At 34.1% G+C, this 19,972-nt stretch overlaps 2 protein-coding genes across 3 annotated transcripts; one reads left to right on the plus strand and one right to left on the minus strand.

The window, feature by feature from the left end:
* Positions 1-5,007: 5,007 nt before the first annotated feature.
* On the plus strand, positions 5,008-12,744 carry LOC133797369 (alpha-aminoadipic semialdehyde synthase). 2 transcript variants are annotated; one of them, XM_062235247.1, is made up of 25 exons: positions 5,008-5,403; positions 5,547-5,816; positions 6,112-6,198; positions 6,288-6,417; positions 6,525-6,698; positions 6,916-6,998; positions 7,170-7,286; positions 7,497-7,572; positions 7,877-8,048; positions 8,332-8,428; positions 8,581-8,747; positions 9,057-9,114; positions 9,224-9,364; positions 9,470-9,817; positions 10,012-10,092; positions 10,177-10,242; positions 10,409-10,526; positions 10,647-10,776; positions 10,906-10,985; positions 11,147-11,305; positions 11,415-11,643; positions 11,753-11,861; positions 12,048-12,209; positions 12,305-12,374; positions 12,531-12,744. In XM_062235247.1, exons 2-25 carry the CDS (start codon positions 5,568-5,570, stop codon positions 12,581-12,583), a joined length of 3,156 nt encoding a protein of 1,051 aa, XP_062091231.1. In that variant the 5' UTR covers positions 5,008-5,403; positions 5,547-5,567; the 3' UTR covers positions 12,584-12,744. The 2 variants fall into 2 exon arrangements, with proteins under 2 accessions (XP_062091231.1, XP_062091230.1); XM_062235246.1 differs by having other exon boundaries at positions 5,009-5,403; positions 5,550-5,816.
* Positions 12,745-13,956: 1,212 nt separating this feature from the next.
* Positions 13,957-17,329, minus strand: LOC133797370 (uncharacterized). Its single transcript, XM_062235249.1, has 6 exons — positions 16,204-17,329; positions 15,702-15,799; positions 15,360-15,384; positions 15,008-15,128; positions 14,798-14,932; positions 13,957-14,548 (listed from the first exon to the last, which is right to left on the minus strand). The coding sequence occupies exons 1-6, from the start codon at positions 16,697-16,699 to the stop codon at positions 14,344-14,346; spliced, it is 1,080 nt and encodes a 359-aa protein (XP_062091233.1). The 5' UTR covers positions 16,700-17,329; the 3' UTR covers positions 13,957-14,343.
* Positions 17,330-19,972: the final 2,643 nt, after the last annotated feature.

Here is a 19,972-nt window from a genome sequence, read left to right on the forward strand (position 1 = left end):
TTATTCTACTTTTTCTATTTACTTGTATTTCTTGTTTAGAGTTGTAATCTTTTTATTTCTTTTGTTTATAACACTATTACTTTATTTGTATCTTTTGTTTAGAGTTGTATTTCTCTATTCTCTTCTTCTACTTCTTCTCTTATTTTATTTGTAATTTCAGTCATAAAATTGTAATCTTATTTATTCAATCTTTGGTACTATTTTGTCTAAAGTTGTAATGGTTCATATATTTCCATTGAGGCAACATACTACTATCTAACATTCAAAAGTTTATCCCTTTGTTTGTTTCAATGGAATGTGAGACTATCAAAATTATGAACCAAGACCTAGTGAGGTTGGATAGGTTTGATGGATACAATTTCACTAGGTGGCAAGACAAGGTGAGGTTCTCTTGGCCACTCTCAAGATTGCCTACATCCTATTGTCCGCACTTAAACCTCTCCCAACGTCATCCAACAAGGACACTCTCGAGGTGGTGGAGAAAAGAAGGAAGAGGGAGGAGGACAATCTCCTTTGTAGGGGTCATATCCTGAATGCTCTATCCGATAGGCTCTATGACCTCTACACCGAGACCAAGTCGGCAAAGGAGATTTGAGATGCACTTGAGACAAAGTTCAAGGTGGAAGAAGAAGGTACTAAAAAGTTTTTGATTTTTCAATATATCGATTTCAATTTTTTTAGTGATAAACCTATTCTTCCTCAAATACATGAGCTACAAATAATTGTTAACAAATTGAAAGTGTTAAAGATTGAGCTTCTCGAGGCCTTTCAAGTTGGTGCTATAGTGGAAAAATTACCACCAACTTAGAGGAGCTATAGGAAAATAATCCTTCATAAAAATGAGGATTATTCTTTGGAGGAAATCCAAAAGCATATTCTAATCGAGGAGGAATCGATATGTAGAGACAAACTTGTGGAGAGGTCTAATGGAGAGACTTCCAAAGCAAATGCGGTGTCACAACCAAAACATCCAAAAAAAAAATAAAGGGAAAGGCAAAAAGGGTAAAGAGACATCTTTGGGTCCAAAAACCAAGTCAAACAAGTTTAAGGGCGAAAAAGGTCATTGTTTTGTGTGTGGGAAAAAAAGTCACTATGCTAGAGAGTGTAGGCATAGAAAAGACCAACAAGGACAAGGTAAATGTAACTCAAGAGGAGAATAAAGTTGCTACCCTTAGTGAGTTGAATGTGGTCCAAGGCAATGTGAAGGGATGGTGGTATGACACATGTGCCACCGTCCATGTCACCTATGACAAATTATTGTTCAAGACCTTTGAAGAGTTAAAGGGCAACTGTAACGCCCTACTACCTTAGAGTCGTTACTAAGTGAGTTTAAAACATGCATTTAACTTGCTAATCAAGAATTTAGGTCAAATGTGTAACTAAACTGTAGTAAAATCACTCAATTTGAAAATACATCAATTCATTGAAAATTAATAAGCGTTTAACATTCGGGATCCCAAAATACTATTTATAAATATTTACAACTCAAAAATATGATTAAAGTCGACTAAACGACAAAATATAACTTAGTACAAAACATCTCCCAAAAATACCCCTGGCCGTGATCACCAGGTAGACCAGACATGTACGCGTCGCTTCACGCTCTCTGTACTCATGGTTGGTCGACTTTCCCCTTGCCCTTACCTGCACCACAGAGCACCTGTGAGCCAAAGCCCAACAAGAAAACTCCACACAAACAAATAACATATGCATATCAATCATTCAATATACAACAAATCCGCCAACGAGCTAAACACATACGACCATGCCGTCCTAGGCACTTTACCAGGCCCTGGGCACGCGATCTACACCGTGAGGATATCCCAGGAATCCTTTAAGGTCTCACCCTGGCAACTTGCACTCCGCGTACTAAACGCTACTCCCGGCCCCTTGTCGTTCTCGGCCTTCACCGTTCCCGACCATTGTCGTTCATTCACATGGATGCACAAATAACATAATTAAACAAATACTTAAACATGTATTAACATAATCAATGGGGCTATGCCCTGCACACAATCATATAGGGTCGTGCCCTGCAACACAACTACGGGGCCTCGCCTTGCTCTACGGGTACAACAATTTTCTTACCTGTGTCCCAAGCTTGTTGAGCAGCGAAATCCCGAGCACTTTCCTTTAACCCGAGCCTCGCTGAAAACCTAGTCACAACACATACATAGCACTCTCATTACTAACCAATTCATAATCATCCCCCGGAACCAATCCCGTGCTCTCGGGACCTCCTGTTTCCCCACAAAAGGTAGTGAAAGCGTCCCCCGACATGTCTAAACCATTACCAAATTACTAACCGCTACTCAATAATTCCCGAACACATTATAATATTCCCAAAATACCCCTAAGCTCCTCCCGAGCCGGGTATTTGACCCCGTTATGACTTTCTAGCTAAACCGCTCTCTAGGACTGTCTCATATCGTGCATCACAATTATATCACCACTCACATGTGGTATCAATCACAATATATACAAATATTACATTAAGCAAATTTGGGACGCTACAGCAACCATGAGACTCAAATGGGCAATGAGGGCAAATCTAAAGTACTTGGCAAATGTACCATTGAAGTCTTTTTCACATCCGACAAGAAAGTCACATTAGTGAATGTGCTTTATGTTCCCGTAATGAGTAAAAACTTGGTAAGTGGTGATTTTCTTGGCAAGCCCGGCATTAAAGCCGTTTTTGAGTTTGATAAACTTATTCTTACCAAATCCAATGTATTTTTAGGAAAGGGATACTCTTGTGAGGGTATAGTTAAGTTGTGCACCAATGATGTAACTTTCAATGTTATCAATAAAGATATTAATTTTGCATATATTGTTGAGTATGATTCTTTATTTTTGTGGCATCTTAGACAATCTCATATAGGTTTTTCAACTATGAAAATAGTAGTAAAATGTGGTATGATTGCATGCAATATTAAAAACTTTGGAAAATGTGAAACATTTGTTAAGGCAAAAATAATTAAGAAATTATTTCCTAGTATAGAAAGATCATCTAATTTACTTGATTTAATCCATAGTAATCTTTGTGAATTAAAATGTATTTTAATTAGAGGTGGTATTTTATTTAGAGTTGTATTTCTCTATTCTCTTCTTCTACTTCTTTTCTTATTTTATTTGTAATTTAAATTAATCTTTGTTTATTTGTACTATTTTGTCTAAAATTGTAATGGTTCATATATTTCCATTGAGGCAACATATTATTATCTAACAAAAATTATTTGTTAAAGAGTGATGATTTCCAATACTCATAATAAGTCTCATATATAATTAGATATATTATTTTTAAAAATGTGTTAAAATATAGCATTACATGATTTTTATGGCACTCTATTAAATATGATCTAACATCTTTAGGTACTAATAAATAATACAGTATGATCCTATTTAAAAATGCATATTTATATCTGTTATACCCAGATTTCGAGCCATGATAAATATGACCTCGAAAGTTGGATTCGCAACAAATGGTCTCGTAAGGATTGAAGTATGCTCCAGGATTGTATATCGAGCCTGCAAAGTACGATATATGACCTCGAATATATGAGCTCGAAACGATCTCGATCTCGAAAGGTAGCTCTGAGAACACACTCATCTTCGGGGACGACTTCGGATCGGGGGTCTCGAGCTAGATGTATGTATGATCTCGAAAGACGCGTGATCTCGGGAGATGCCATTAGCTCGAACAATGACGTGAGACCTGAGATGCTAAAGCCTTAGAGATACGCGATAATCACCTTGAATATTTACAAGTGTTATAAATATGAGATGTAATCCTCATTTATTAATGTAAATCCCAAAGAATCGTGGGATACTATTTGGTCAGTTATGCGTTTCCTGGTCTTCAGGGACGTTTCCTTTTATATCTGATTATAGGCATTTAAAGCCATTTATTTTATTCACAAAAGAGTAACTACCCAAAATATGTGGGATAGTATTCTGCAGCCTTCTCTATAAATAGAGAAGCCATGCACCATTGTAAATGACCGAAATTCTGATCCTTGAGAGAAAACTTTGGAGAATTCATGCTAAAGAATTTTTCAGAAATAATCTTAAGATTAATAACAGAGACTCGTGGACTAGGCAGATTTAACTGCTGAACCACGTAAAAAACCGTGTGTTTGATTTGTTTGTTTCGTTTGGCCATTGTCATTCATTGTTTTTGTGCTCTTCTTTTATCTGTTGACGAAAAACGGCGTCAACAATATCTAAATTATAAAATATTTATATTGTCTTTTTATTTATTTTGAGTGTCGTTATTCCACCTAAAAACATAAGAGAGACCATTCAAATAAATAAATTTTTTTTTGACAAAATAATATATATTATTTATTTATATCAAATTCTATTTATATTTTTATTTTTATTCTCATTCTTCTAATTTTATTACCCGAACTAAATATCATCTTATAAAGTACATTCAAAACAAATATGAATTTTGTCACAAGAAAAATGTGAATTACTCGCCTGTCAGTGAGTAACACTTTAGAAATGATTCAAATTTGTTATCTAAAGACTAAAGTTAGTGATTGGATTCCAACCAATTATATCAAGCCACGTATCAAACATAATTAGAATTAATAATTTATTAAAAGTTAATATTTTAATAAACAAAACAAACACGTGTTTTTATTTAATTAATTAAACACTACTTTTTTTTTAAAAAAAAAGCTCTAATTAAAATACGAAATTTTCACCAAATATTTAAATCCTTTCACGAAATATTGTAACAAAAAGAGAAACGATTACTTGTTCCAATTGACATCGACTTCGAAATCTCGATAAAGAAAAAGAAACAAAGTTGTCGACGAGATCACACGTGGCGCAATCCTAGGTGGACGTTTGTGCATGAATTTTGAAGCCGTCGTTTTCGTTCTCCTAATTTAATATCCTCACATTATTTTTTTATTTTATTTTACTCACAAAAATTTCGGAGCAATGATAAAATGATAGTGATCGTGAATTAATAATCCTGAAAACACTTCCCCAGCTGTCTAATTTATTTCTTTACAAGTTGAGTTTATCCAATTGCAATTTTTCTCTGATTTTCATGCCACGATTGAGTTCAGTGTACACATTTACATAGTGGTTTACGACAACCTCTGAAGATGCTTTATGTATTTCGTCTTCATCTTCTTGATGACTGTACGTAGCATTGGTGATTTGACCCTTCATTCATTTAATCCCATTTTCTCCTCACAACAACTATACAAACTGCCAAAAGGCCCATCTCTCTCCATATTCCACACACATACAGGGGAAAAGGAAGACATTTTCTTAAATATATGCTGAAGAAGCGAAAAGGGTCACATCTGGGAGTTACAGCACATACATAGAACCAAAGTTAATCCTTCATTCGATTCCAGATTCAGTATATTTCGAAAACGGGTAAAACAGTGATCTACTACACATATAATCTCTTCTTGATCTATATTATATAATCATGCATTAGGCCTATCAATGTTGAATTCTTGATAAACAAGCTCTGTGTTTTTTTTTTTATAATGCTAATTAAAAAAGAGATTTAAAAGCAGGAAAATCAAAGGTGCGCCATGCTGGGAAATGGGGTTGTTGGGATTCTTTCAGAATCATCAAACAAGTGGGAGAGAAGGGTACCTCTGACCCCATCTCATTGTGCTCGGCTCCTTCACGGTGGCAAGGACAAAACTGGTATTTCTCGCATAATTGTGCAGCCATCCACCAAACGAATCCACCATGATGCTCTTTACCAGGATGTTGGCTGTGAAATATCAGAGGACTTGTCAGATTGCGGGCTCATCTTGGGCATTAAGCAGCCTAAGGTTTGCTTTAATTGACCATCTTTCTCTGCTTTCAATCAATATGTTTACAAGTCATTTGGGAAAATATTTGATAGTTGATAACTACAGTAGATAGTAGACATATTTCATTTCATTCTATTCTCTATTAGTCTATATCAGGAGATATTTACAAAAGTTGTCTTTGTTTTTTACACTAAAAAGTTCATGGTGCATGCTATTACACTGAAAAGTGCACTTGATTGAGACCAACAAGCTCTGCTTTGAATATTATAGTAGATTTGAGAAGTTTGACAAGCCATGTTTGGTTTTGGTGCAGATAGAGATGATTCTTCCTGATAAAGCTTATGCATTCTTCTCACATACTCACAAGGCCCAGAAAGAAAACATGCCATTATTAGATAAGGTATCTCAATGGTTTTATATCTTCAAATCATAGGTATAACTTTGATTGACTCTTTTGTTGTGTGTTGACAATTTGATGTATGGATATAGATCCTAGCCGAAAGGGGATCATTATATGATTATGAGCTTATAGTTGGGGACCATGGGACAAGGTTACTTGCATTTGGGAAGTTTGCTGGTAGAGCTGGCCTAGTTGACTTTTTACACGGGCTGGGACTGCGTAAGCACCATCTTTAGTGAAAACATTCTGGAAATTCTTATTGAAGATGATGGCAAAGTTTTTTTTCTTAACCATTTCTTTTGTCTTTTTTTGTTTTTTGTTTTCAGGGTATCTGAGTCTTGGATATTCAACCCCTTTTCTTTCTTTGGGTGCATCTTATATGTATTCATCCTTGGCAGCGGCCAAAGCTGCAGTAATTTCAGTGGGTGAAGAGATAGCATCTCAGGGATTGCCAGCAGGAATCTGTCCTCTGGTTTTTGTATTTACTGGCTCAGGGAATGGTATTTTTAATATTGAAACTTTCTCCCATTTCACCACCTATTGCAATCATAATATTCTATAGTGATAATGCAAATTTATTGTCAGGACTTGTTATGATACATTTCATAATTACGGATTTTTTTTTTGTGCAAGCATGTAGATTATACAGTAATTGTACTGCAAACTCCTATGACTTTGGTATTAACTTGACTCTGAAATGTTTTTTGTGCTATGTAGTCTCGCATGGCGCACAAGAGATATTTAAGCTTCTTCCTCATAGTTTTGTTGATCCAAACAAGCTTCCAGAGCTATTTAATATGGTAAGCTTCAGGTTATTATATTTGTGCTTTATTTATTATTATTATTATTATTATTAATCAATGATGATTGACTCTTACTTTGTTTCTAATATTCTTATGGAAATATGTTTATAAAACCATGTCAGAAGCTCATTTCTTGGTTTGTAATTTATATATGTTTCATTTTGTAAGGGTAAGGATGCATCTCAACCAGCAAGGGCATCAAATAGGGTGTTTCAAGTTTATGGCTGTGTTGTCACTTGCCAAGCCATGGTTGAAAATAAGGTTTCAAAAAAACCATTTGATAAAGTACGTCCTACACCTTCAAATCTTATTTCTGGGCAATCCTCATATTGACTCTACAAAATATGTAGTCTATACTCTATAATAAGCTTAAGCAGAATTGTGCTGGTACATTTTCTCTGTTTCCAATTGGACACTCAAAAATAAGTCTTAACAATTCAGTAATCCTAACAAGTCAACATTCACTAGCCTCAAAGCTGTTACACTGTATGTCAGGCTGACTACTATGCACATCCAGAACACTACGACCCTGTTTTCCATGAAAGAATCGCCCCGTATGCGTCTGTAATTGGTACGCTCTTGATCCTAACTGTGTTCCACCTTCATTCCTGATAAAGTCCTAACATTTCTTTTCATGTTTATGTTGATTGTTTTTGCTGTTATTCTTGGAGGCATGGTTTAGTATCAATATCATGTATGTTCATTGCAATAGGCTTGCTTGTTAAGGACATATTACTGGCTCTTTTGGCTTGATTATGTATCCAAGTGGTGTTGACTTATGCCCTCTTTTCTTGTGACTTTTTTTTTTATCTGGGCAACATCTTTGGTTTATGATGTTTATTTTGTTCTTAAGACTTGCATGTTTTCTTGGGCAGTGAATTGCATGTACTGGGAGAAAAGATTTCCTCGATTGGTGACTAATGAGCAGCTTCAAGATTTAATGAGGAAAGGATGCCCTCTCGTTGGATTCTGTGATATAACTTGTGACATAGGCGGTTCACTCGAATGTGTCAATCAAACAACTTCCATTGACTCACCTTTTTTCAGGTTTGGTTGATCTGTTACAAAATTCAAGTTGCACATATCTAGTTTTCTGCTGTATTTGTTGTTTTTATTACTCTAGATTATATAAAAATTTCAAGTACAACGGTTTTTGAGTGATTGATGACAATTCCAGAATTTTAAATTAATAAAGTAAAATTAATTACTATGTTTTTAAATTAAATGGCTTAATTTGTAAGAAAAATAATTCAAGGACTATTTTATCAATTATGATAAATTCATGGGACAATAATGTAATAGTCTATGTTTTTGCAATCATGTTTCTCAGATATGATCCTTGTAATAACTCATACCATCAGGACTTGGAGGGTAGCGGTTTGATATGTTCATCTGTTGACATACTTCCTACTGAATTTGCAAAAGAGGTGCAGTATTCTATCCTTCTGTATTGGTACTTGGTAGTATCAACATATTCCTTTGTTTAAGCATAAAATGACTTAAGTCAGATATTGTCAAGGAAAATATGAGGTGATAATTTCTGATGATTTAAAATGACATTGGATGTGATTATTTGCAGGCTTCTCAACACTTTGGAGATATACTATCCGAATTTGTGGGATATTTGGCTTCAACAGTAGACATTAAACAGTTACCTTCACACTTAAGGAGAGCTTGCATAGCCCATAGGGGAGTGCTTACTTCCTTGTATGAATATATTCCTCGTATGCGAAAATCGGATACAGAGTAAGCTTCAATTCTCTCTTCACTGATACTGAGTAGAGCTTGAGTGGATATTTATAGATATTTTGGTCTCATCAAACACAATATTACCTACAAGTACTGGGTTTTATCTATTTTATAGACTTCAATGAAAAAGCATCTTTAATATGCTTCTCGATTCACCCAAAGATAATAATTTTCCAAACGTTGTAGACTTGTAGCTACAATTCTGAGAGTTTTGGCTTCTAGTTATCTTTCCTGTCAATGGATTTCCATCTGTTATTATTTCTTATTTTTTGTTACATCACGAGGTTCTTCATTTTCAAAATGCAGAGAAATATCAGAGAATCCTGCAAGTTTCCAATCCAACAAGAAGAAATACAACATACTGGTTGGTTCCCCTACTTAGATTACAGCTTTCTCTACTTTCATCTTATCAAGTTTGAAAAATAATAATGTTTTACTCCATATCCTGATCAACCATGTTAAAATATTGGCAGGTATCCTTAAGTGGTCATCTATTTGACCAATTTCTGATAAATGAGGCCTTAGATATTATTGAAGCTGCTGGTGGCTCCTTCCACTTGGTCAAGTGTCAAGTGGGTCAGAGTTCAAATGCTACGTCATACTCAGAACTTGAAGTTAGTAAACTTTTAATCAGATTGATTATGACAGGCATTATCTTTTTCACGCAGAGTTGTAGTTTGTTGACATGTCTTCTTCAATTTATTGTCTTATATGCACAGGTTGGTGCAGATGATAAGGCAGACCTAGATCAGATTATTGATTCTTTAACTTCAATAGCCAAGCCAAATGAAAGCAATGGATTTTTAGATAAACAAACAAATAAGCTCTCACTGACAATTGGTGAAGTCCGGGAGATGGAAACTGAAAAGGAAAATGGCAGAGAGAGGAAAACTGGGGTTCTAATTCTTGGAGCAGGTCGGGTCTGTCAACCAGCTGCGAAGTTACTAGCATCCATTGGAAGCAATTCATCACCTCAATGGTATAAAACATGTCTTCAAGATGATTTTGAAGAGCTAAATGATGTTCATGTGATTGTTGCTTCTCTTTATCTTAAGGATGCTGAAGAGGTGAGAACGTAACTTTTTCTGTTTATTTGTTCATTATCTTTTTGATTTATCATCTGCCATTGGTAAAAAAATTCAGTGTGAGCATTTTTTATATATTACTTGAGTTTGAATCTACTTGGACATTATTTGTGCTCGTAGATCTCATTCTTTTTTTAAATGAGTGTAAATGACTGAAATCGAAGTAATGGATGCAGACCATTGAAGGTATTCCAAATGCAACAGCAGTTCAGCTTGATGTGCAGGAACATGTTAGCCTTTGCAAGTACATTTCTCAGGTAAACATCTCCAAGATCCTTAACCTTAAATGATATGAATCTCCAATTTTAATGAGATATTCCTCTTGCTTTGTTCTCATTCAGGTTGAGGTTGTCATAAGTCTACTGCCTCCTAGTTGCCACATCACTGTAGCAAATGCATGCCTTGAGGTACTAAGGCATCTCATTATTGTTTACAGTGAGAAAATTATGTTTAAAATCTTGAAGAAATATTAGCAAGATAACTTCTACGTCGATGAGTTTCTCGATTGGGTGGTTTTCTTTTCTATTGTATTTTCATGGAATTTTTATACATTGTTTTTGTCAATGGACGCAGCTTAAAAAGCATCTTGTCACTGCTAGCTATGTTGATGATTCCGTGTCAAAGCTAGATGAAAAGGCAAAGAATGCTGGTGTAACAATTCTGGGTGAGATGGGCTTAGATCCAGGGATAGGTAGGTACTCTTCTCTACTAATGCATGAATGGAATGCCCTTATTATAGATCCATTTATAGTCTAAATAACTAAACTATAGTAAAAATCAACTAGTAAAGATGAGAGTTTGCATGTTTCAGATCATATGATGGCAATGAAAATGATTAACCAAGCACACGTTCGTAAGGGGAAAATAAGGTCATTTAATTCTTACTGCGGGGGACTCCCTTCACCAGCAGCTGCAAATAATCCATTAGCATACAAATTCAGGTATCCCATGATGTTGAAGCTATTTCCATGTATTGATCTATAGTGAGATGTTGCATCCTAGTACTGAATATTCAAATTGTAACCTTAAGCTTATCGTGGAAGTTACTTACTAAATTACCAACTATTTAGTTGGAATCCTGCAGGAGCTATTCGAGCTGGGCGAAACCCTGCTACCTATACATCTGATGGAAAAACCATTCATGTTGATGGTAAGTTTTAGGAATGAGAAAACTTCCAAGGAAAATCACAGCTGAGACAAGAACAAGATACTAAGATATTTCTTTCTCTTAAGAGTTTCCCATATATTTTGACTGTGGAAATACAAAATGCAATTTCATATTCAAATTTGTAGTACATGACATGTTTGCAGGAGAAGATCTATATGATTCAGCTGAGAGACTGCGGATACCTAATCTTCCAGCTTTTGCATTGGAGTGTCTTCCAAATCGTAATTCTTTAGTTTATGGAGAGTTGTATGGAATAGCCAATGAAGCATCAACCATATTTCGTGGAACACTTCGCTATGAAGGCAAGATTTAGATTTAGTTAAGAGTTTGTTATTGTTAATCTATAGAAGATTAACTAAAGCATTTGGTATGTGATGTGCGCTGGAACTTATGAAGTGTTACTTTGTTTAGGATTTGGTGAGATAATGGGAACACTAGCAAGAATTGGTCTTTTCAACACAGAATCTCACCCCCTTCTTAAGGATGGGAAGAGACCTACATTCAGAACTCTCCTGCTTGAGCTTCTCAAGGTTAATGGCGATGGCTCTTTTAAAGGAGAAAAAGACATTGCTGAAAGGATTCTCAGTCTTGGACATTGCAAAGACAAAGAAATTGCAGTAAAGACAGCAAAAACTATCATGTACGTCTCTTGTGTATGACTTACTTTCTCCTTTTAGATAAATGAAAATGGTTTAATATTTAATAAACACTATTTAAGTGGCTATAATTGTTGTTATCTTCTGGTTTAGATTCTTGGGACTCAACGAGGAAACAGAAGTTCATGCCTCCTGCCAAAGTGCATTTGATGTTTCCTGTGTCCGCATGGAGGAAAGGTTAGCCTACTCTAGCACAGAACAGGTAAATTAATCTTATCAGAAAAACCAAAACTACATACTCTAGTCATCCAACTTCTTGTGCTCATAATTATCAGTAGGGAGAATTTCTCGTAAAAAAGATGATTCTTGATGCTCTTACAATTTTCTCTGGAGGAAAAGTTCTTTTTCAATTTCACAAAACTGAGAAACTTGTTTAATCTATGGTCAGGATATGGTGCTTTTGCATCATGAAGTGGAAGTAGATTTCCCAGGTGATCAGCACACTGAAAGACACATAGCCACTTTATTGGAATTTGGAAGGACTGAGAATGGAAAAACCATTACTGCCATGGCCCTCACTGTTGGTATCCCTGCGGCCATTGGAGCTTTGGTACTTGTTTACAGTCTTCAATTATGTCTTCTCTACATACTCAAAACTGATATTTTTTAACAATTAACATAAATTGTTGAATATGATAATTGCAGCTCATACTTGGAAATAAGATAAAGACAAGAGGGGTTTTACGGCCTATTGAACCTGAAGTATATGTACCGGGTAATGGCAATATACTTGTTTTTATTAGTTCTAATTTGCTGGTGTTATAGTACAAGGTTTTCTTTCTTCCAAGACTTAGTTCCTCTGCACTAAACCTGGTATATAGCATTTTTAAGATACTTGAACAATTAACTAAAGTTGTTTTTGATGTCTCAGCATTGGATATCTTACAAGCCTATGGTTTCAAGCTGATAGAGAAGACTGAGTGATGCAGAAGATTGGGCGATTTCAGACTTCCCAGTTCACCATACTCTATTTTGTAAATCTTTAATTTACTGAGAGTATGAAATGTAACCTCACATGGCTAATCCTCTTGTAGATGTTTTACCTCTAATTATTCAAATAAAGGGTAATCCAAGTATTAGCAAAATGATTTGAGTTTTTATAATAAGCCAGTACATAATCCACGGCCAAACCAAATTATATGCACTGAGATATATACACAACTCAAATGCAGTAAATATCTTTTCGTCACATCCAAAATAAGAATAACCGAAGACACTTTTGGCCGTCTCTATCTCTCCTCAGAACAGTTTTCTTGAGCATCCATCAAGAGAGCTTTTGAGCATAAATAGCTGCAAGAAGTTTATATAACATGCGAAAACTCAATCTGTTTGGTTGTTGCTCCACTAGTAAATCTTAGTTGTGAACTTTATTTCTTTAGTCATATTAAGATTGTTACAAGAAGTTGCCATTAGTCAGAAAGTAGAGCCCGTCACTAATATAGTTATAGTATCATACTCATATACAGTCACCCTTCTCTATTCTCCATCTTCTCGCCAAACTCACCAGTGTTGGTCCATCGAACTCATCCAGGTCTCAAACTTCTACACCATTATTATTTATGATCGTGTTATTTGAGGGTAGTGGTTTGATGTGTTCCAGTAGTTCCATCCAGTCATTCATTGTAGAAGCGCAAACACATTGTTTTAAAGCATAATTTTCTCAGATGCTGGAGGCAAAAGATCACGTGAAAGCTTTTTAAAATTTCAATTAACATGGGATTTAATTGGAAAACGGCTTCTCCAGAGTAGACATTACACAGTTACTTGCTCACTTGAGGAGAGCCTGCATACTTGTAAACTTTGGCTGGAGTCTGTATTCTCATACAGTATACTTGTTAACTTTGGCTGATTTGTTTGACAGTTTGTCTATTTGATGGGTTTTTAGACATGTGAATGGAGCTGCTGTTAACGAGTCCTGCCAATAGGCTCTGGGCAGTGGTAGTCATGGATCTTTCTCTTGATCATGAAGAGGTTACCACTCTGGTAACTATATGGACCCTTTTTTCTTGAGGTGGTTAACCCCCTCTCGTAACTATTTCATTCTATATAGTTCTCGAGACTTCTATTCTTTATGGTCATCATTACCATTTTTGGTTTGCCTTTACCCGTTATATTGCTGCAGAGGCAGAATGTGTTATGAACTACTACATTCCTAAAGGAATCAAATTGGACAGCTAACTTTGTTCACCCAATGAAAGTTCTGTACCAGAAGAATATAAGCAATGTAGTTGAAATTCTCTAAGACAGCTGCAGACTCATTTTATCTGCTACACGTCTTCTAGTTACTACACAAACGATAAAGGGGACGAGCTTTGATTATCGCAGCCTTTCATGAATGTAAACAATTGAATATGTACATTTCAACCGGGCCAGTCAATTAAATCTGTCTGACCCAAACAAATAATAGATGTATTAAGATACTAATAGAAGTAAATGCAACTAACTTTCCAATAACATGACATCTCTGTCACGTCCAAAATGAGGCATCCCTAATATTTTCTTCAATATCCCATTTAGTTATCATAATTTCCTTAAGCCAACTATCCAGGACCATTCTATTTCCACTGTCTTCTTAGAGCTGCTTCACCCAAAACTCTTGAGCATCCACTAGAGGCTTCTGGGCATAAAAATCGGTGGATAATCATTTTATAAGTCTACTGGATCCTTTTCAGTTGTTGATATTACTAATGAAAAATCAGTGTGTTAAGTTGTTGCTCCACTTCTTCCCAGTTATAAACTTTGGTCACAAGGGGATGTTTGTCGATGGAATTGCTTTTGCACCAAGGATAAGAGTTCTCATAATCAAAAAGTAGAACCCTGATTCCAACATTAGCACATTCGATGGCGTATCTAGGATTGTCATCAATTAAAACTTTTGCTCCTAAAGATCTGACATATAAAGGTAATCGAGTCAAATGTGTCAGTAGGCATAATCCACTAACTAGCCATGCACAGGAACAGTCTTCAAATTAACCAGATATGCATCCTAACAAAAACTAAAAGGGTCTAACACCACATAAATTCTAAACCGATGTATGTGTGTTGTGAGGACTACATAATAATATAAGGAAAAACAAGAGGTTTCGGATTATGAGGAAAAACACACACACAAGAACGGTTCATAAGCAATAGATAAACCTGCATATATCAGACTTGGGCCTTGAAGCTCCATTGAGAGCAAAATGGTTGCCAAAGTGGATCTCCTGGAACAGTCCTGGAAAGTGCTTCTCAATCCACTCGATTGTGTGGTCCTTAATGGCATTCTGCCTAGACCTATAGACACATATACAACAACCAAGTTAATACATACTCATATCCAAAGATGAGAATATTTGTAGCCATACGTACGTCACAACAGAAAGGTTACAGAATCTTGATAACTTGTGGATCGCTTTCTGAGCACCTGGCAGAGGGTGAATCCCAGTCTTGAAATATGGCGTCTTAAAGAATTCATGGACGCGAAGATCAGCTGTCACAACAAAATAGTAGTTCTAGAATCAGTTGGCCAATAAAAGTATGCTAAAAAATAATTGTTCAAAAGATCATTACTATATGAACAACTTCACGGTAGACCATAGTATTTTTCTTTGATACTAGTAACACATTTAGAAAACTAGACTAACTGTTCAATCGTCCATTAACAAAATCAGTGCATAGTTCAAAATTCAAATAAGTCAAAACAATGAAAAAAATATAATACCTTCATTGCGGGAGCAGTTCCATATCTGCAGCACAAAAAATAGATTGCATAATAAGAATACATCCATAACCGTAAAGGCTCATCCACAGTAATATTCATTACCGAGGCACAAGAAAAAAAAATCTCCTCATAAAGTTATTAAGAAGTTGACTCCAACTGATACTACATTTTCTCAAGTCAAACTGCAAAAAATAAATATTGTTCTTGTCTCTTAGGGGAGGATCTTTAAAGAAACTTTAATAGACCATACAAGACAGCAATTAAAAATGTAAATAAGTCAAATACCGTAATATCAAGAAAATATGAACCATGGAATACCAATGAGATGGCAACAAGATATACCTTGAAGAACTCGTAGACATGGTATTCCGAAACTGAATGGTTTGAAGAATAACGGTCCGCAATAAATCTGTTCAGAGCCGATACAAAGTTTCCCAGAACTAAAAGCAAAAGAGCACAAACTATGTGTCAGGCACTTATAAACCACGCTGACAGATAGAAAAACATAATAAGTTAGAAGCCCATGCCTTTGAAGCAACTAACAGAACTAATAAAAATAACTACAACCTACACAGCTAGTATAAACTGGTAAAGAAAGAAAGCAAAGATTACTATACCCTTTTTCACATTTCAATTAATTGTCAAATGAGGTGATAGACATTACGTGCAAAAGGTCGACTTTTAAAAATACCGTCAAAATATACCTTTTCACAGCTCTAGTCAAAACTTGTATAATTGTATCGACATACAAAAATTAATCAGTAACAAGTAAACGAGGAAAAAAAAATCAAAATATCAAATCAAAAGAAGGAAAAAAAATAAAAAACTTAGACAAGAAAAATACCCTCGTCTACGTCAACGGCAACAGCAAATTTTTCACGGGGCAAAGAATGGTTAGGAAATCCAAGAAGCTTGCTACGCCCATATGATGCTGCGTCACTACCATTTGGGGCCAAGGTACGAGCATCGGTGGCACAGACGTCTTGCAAAGCAGAAAAGCCCTCCAATTCCAAATCACGAACGAATTGAGCCTTATGATGATCAAAGCCACTGCTTAGACGAGCCCCATTATTGGCTTTACTACTATTAGTATGGAGTGAACGACGACGAGGATCTCGATTATTATTATTAAGAGAATCCGAATCAAAGCAACCTCTCACAGTAGTATTACTATAATAACGCGTCGAAAGTGGAAACTTGGTGAAGCAAGATTGCTCCGAAGAAGAATAAGAAGGGTCGATTTGAAATCCTCTGTTGAGAAAAACGTCGCTGCGAATTGCAAGAGCAGCCATCTCCTTGAAAAAGAAGCGAACTATGCCTTGTTTCTTCGACAACAACATAACGAAAGCCTCACACAGAAATCCCTACCAGCGCCGACGCCGCCATTACCGCCACCTTCAACATCATAACACAAGCACATACTAAACCCTAAGAAACCCAATTCGGTAACCCCATAAAAAACAAAAAGTTACGATCTGGGTGGCGGTGGGCTCCCTTCCTCTGGCGAATCAAACAAAAGCCAAACCAAGAATGCGAGAAATTGAAAATGGAGAGTGGAGAAAAATCCCAAGGGTTTAGGGTAAAAGTTGGGTCAAGGATGACGTTTGATTGGGAATATTCATGAAAATTCCAATCCAAGAAAAAACTAAGAAAACATAAAAAGAACAAGAATAATATAATAATACGTAATGAAATTGAATTGTTTCCTACCACCGCCAATCACCAATGCCCAATGGCCGATGCTGATGAAAAAGAGTCTCACTGTATCTCTTTTTAGGGTTAAGGAAGGGGAATCTAAATCTATGAAATTGTGAGTCGAAGAAGAATACCTAATTATTGGTTAGTGCGAAGATTCTGGCTTTATTTTCGATTTTTCCTTTTCGAAAATTTTTATTTTTTATTTTTCGAATAAGTTTGGTTTCTCTCCCTCCACTCCAATTCACCGCTCTTTCTTTTTCTCTCTCTTTTATTTATTTATTTATTTATTTTGTGGATGGAATGGGAATGTGTGCAAATAATTTGTATATTATTTTCCAAAATTTTGGAGAACGAAATTCGAGTATGGTCGGTCAATGGTCACTTTCCGCAAAAAGCGAAATGGAAAAAAAAAAAAGTTAAATAAAAAAAGCTACTTCTCAAACTAAAAGGACCCACCAGCAGTGACAAATCATTACCACCAAACCCCACAAAAATATTTCTGAGATTCCCCCAAACGAAAATGTAAAATATTTAATAAAATAAATTCATAATTTTGAATATTATTTTCATACAACTTTTAGTATGATATTTAGAAATATTAGGACTAAAATATCTGCGTTGTTACCATTAAAAAATGTAAATACTAAATTTATTTTTTCTTACAGTAAAAGTAACTATAGTCAATTATTTGTTATAAATCTAGTAAAAAATAATGGTCGAAATTAATTAATTTTTATTATTATTTTAAAATAAATTAAAGAATTATATAAAATTTAATTTTAAATATAATAAATACCAATTTCAACTAAATATAATTTAAATAAAACCTTAATGCTAACTTAAAATGAAAAAAACTAAAAATTTATTAAAAATACTATCTTAAAATTTAAACAAAATCAAAACTTAAACTAAAACTAAAAATTTATTAAATATCATTTTAATTAATTAAATTAACTACAAATAAATTAAATTAAATATTTAGGGCATGTGTTGGAACGGACATGTTTAATTACTAGGCTAGTAATTACATATCTAGTTGATTACACTATATTTTAAAATATAATGTATTTGGATGTCAAGTGTTAATTACTTATTATCATACTTGTCAAAACAATTAGTAATTAAACAAAAAAATAATATTATGTAATAAATATATTTTAAAATTGATAATAATTAATAATTATACATATAATTACACTCGATTGAGCTATGAGAATTAAATAATGTAATTAGGACCCCTCAATTACGTCCAATTACAAAATTATTGTGTAATTATATAGTGAGACAAACAATCAAAATTAAGTAATTATTCCGAACATCACCCAATCATAATTACAAGATGGATTTCCAAATACAACATTATTATTAAAACTAAAACTCACATTTCCTCATATTACTTTTTCTTCTTGCTTTATGGATTTAGGAGGCTGGTTTTTATGGATTGGGGAGTCTGATTGCTTCCAAGAAGAGGAAGATCGGGCGGTAAGATGTGAGATCTCCGTGTGGTTGGTTAGGCGCGTTCTAACGAGGACACAAGGAGCTGTTGGGCAAGATTGGATGGCCAAAGCGAGATTCGATGGGGACATAAGGAGTTAGGCTAGCTTCAATGACCAGGGCAAGATCCAATGGGGGCGCAAGGAGCTGGGCGAGATCGAGACCCGATGAGGACGCAAGGTGAGATCTAGGATTGAATTTTTTTGCAAATTTCTAGGTTTGAAAAATTATGTTTTTATTAGAGATTGTTGTCTATTTATTAAATCAAATTTGTTAAAAAAAAATCCGGTTGATGAAAATGTTTATTATGGTATGTATGAATTAATGTATTTAGATTATTGAATGTATACTAGGATTAATTTTGGAAATTATTAATAAATGTAATTTTGTTTATTCTAAACTGATTTGGGGTCTTGGAAGAAGATGGATGCATTTTTTTTAATTAAATATCGGCTTTAAGCTGAAAAGGAAGAATAAATCCTGACAAAAAAAGAAAATGGTAAATATCACTTGGCTATTTAAGCTTTACCGCTTGAATCACTTAGTCTTCAATTATTATTTTGTAGCTTAATATTTATTTTGTATTTATTTATTTTTGACTCACATAGGTGGTTTCCAATATTATATTTTATTAAATAAATTCTAATTTATAAGAGTAAATATGATTTTAACCAAACAAAAAATACAACACTTATTTTTTTTCTCTTTAAACCCTTCATAATTAATTAATTATCACCAAATATATTATTTTGGTAATTGACTTAAATATTTTTTTGAAATATTAAGAAATATAAGTATACATACTTTAAATTTTCGAAATTTATTAAAGTTGATTCTATCACATCATTTTTTTTATTATGTGTGGAAATAATTTTTAATAATTTATCATGAGTTTAATAGAAATGTGTAGTGAGGAAAAAAAATGATGTTATAAAAATAAGCACCCATAATAAATATAATGCTTCTAAAGTTTAATGTATGTAGTTTTTTTATTTAAAATGATAAATTAATTAATATGTAATTGATATTAAATATTTAGAAGTATAATAAAAAATTAAATTTTAATATTTGATAAGAATATTTAGGTCAATTAACCGAAATAATATATTTAATAATAATGAATTAATTTAGTTAAAAAGAAAAAAAACAAATGGGTGATACACTTTTTTTTGGGTTAAAAATCTCATTTTACATTTAAAAATTAAATTTTATTTAATAAAATATAATATTAAAACTTATGTAAGCTAAAATATAAATGTTGAGATCTAATTACTATAAAAAAAAAATTGGGACCTTATTGATATAAGTGGTCAAGTTTGAGAACACCAAATGTTATTTACCCACAGGAAAAAGAAAATAAATTCGAAGATGAAAATTAGGCCGAGCTTTCTAAATTTTCTTGGGTTTAGATGAAAATTAAG

The sequence above is a fragment of the Humulus lupulus genome, chromosome 8, assembly GCF_963169125.1.
Source record: "Humulus lupulus chromosome 8, drHumLupu1.1, whole genome shotgun sequence".
NCBI lineage: Eukaryota > Viridiplantae > Streptophyta > Magnoliopsida > Rosales > Cannabaceae > Humulus > Humulus lupulus.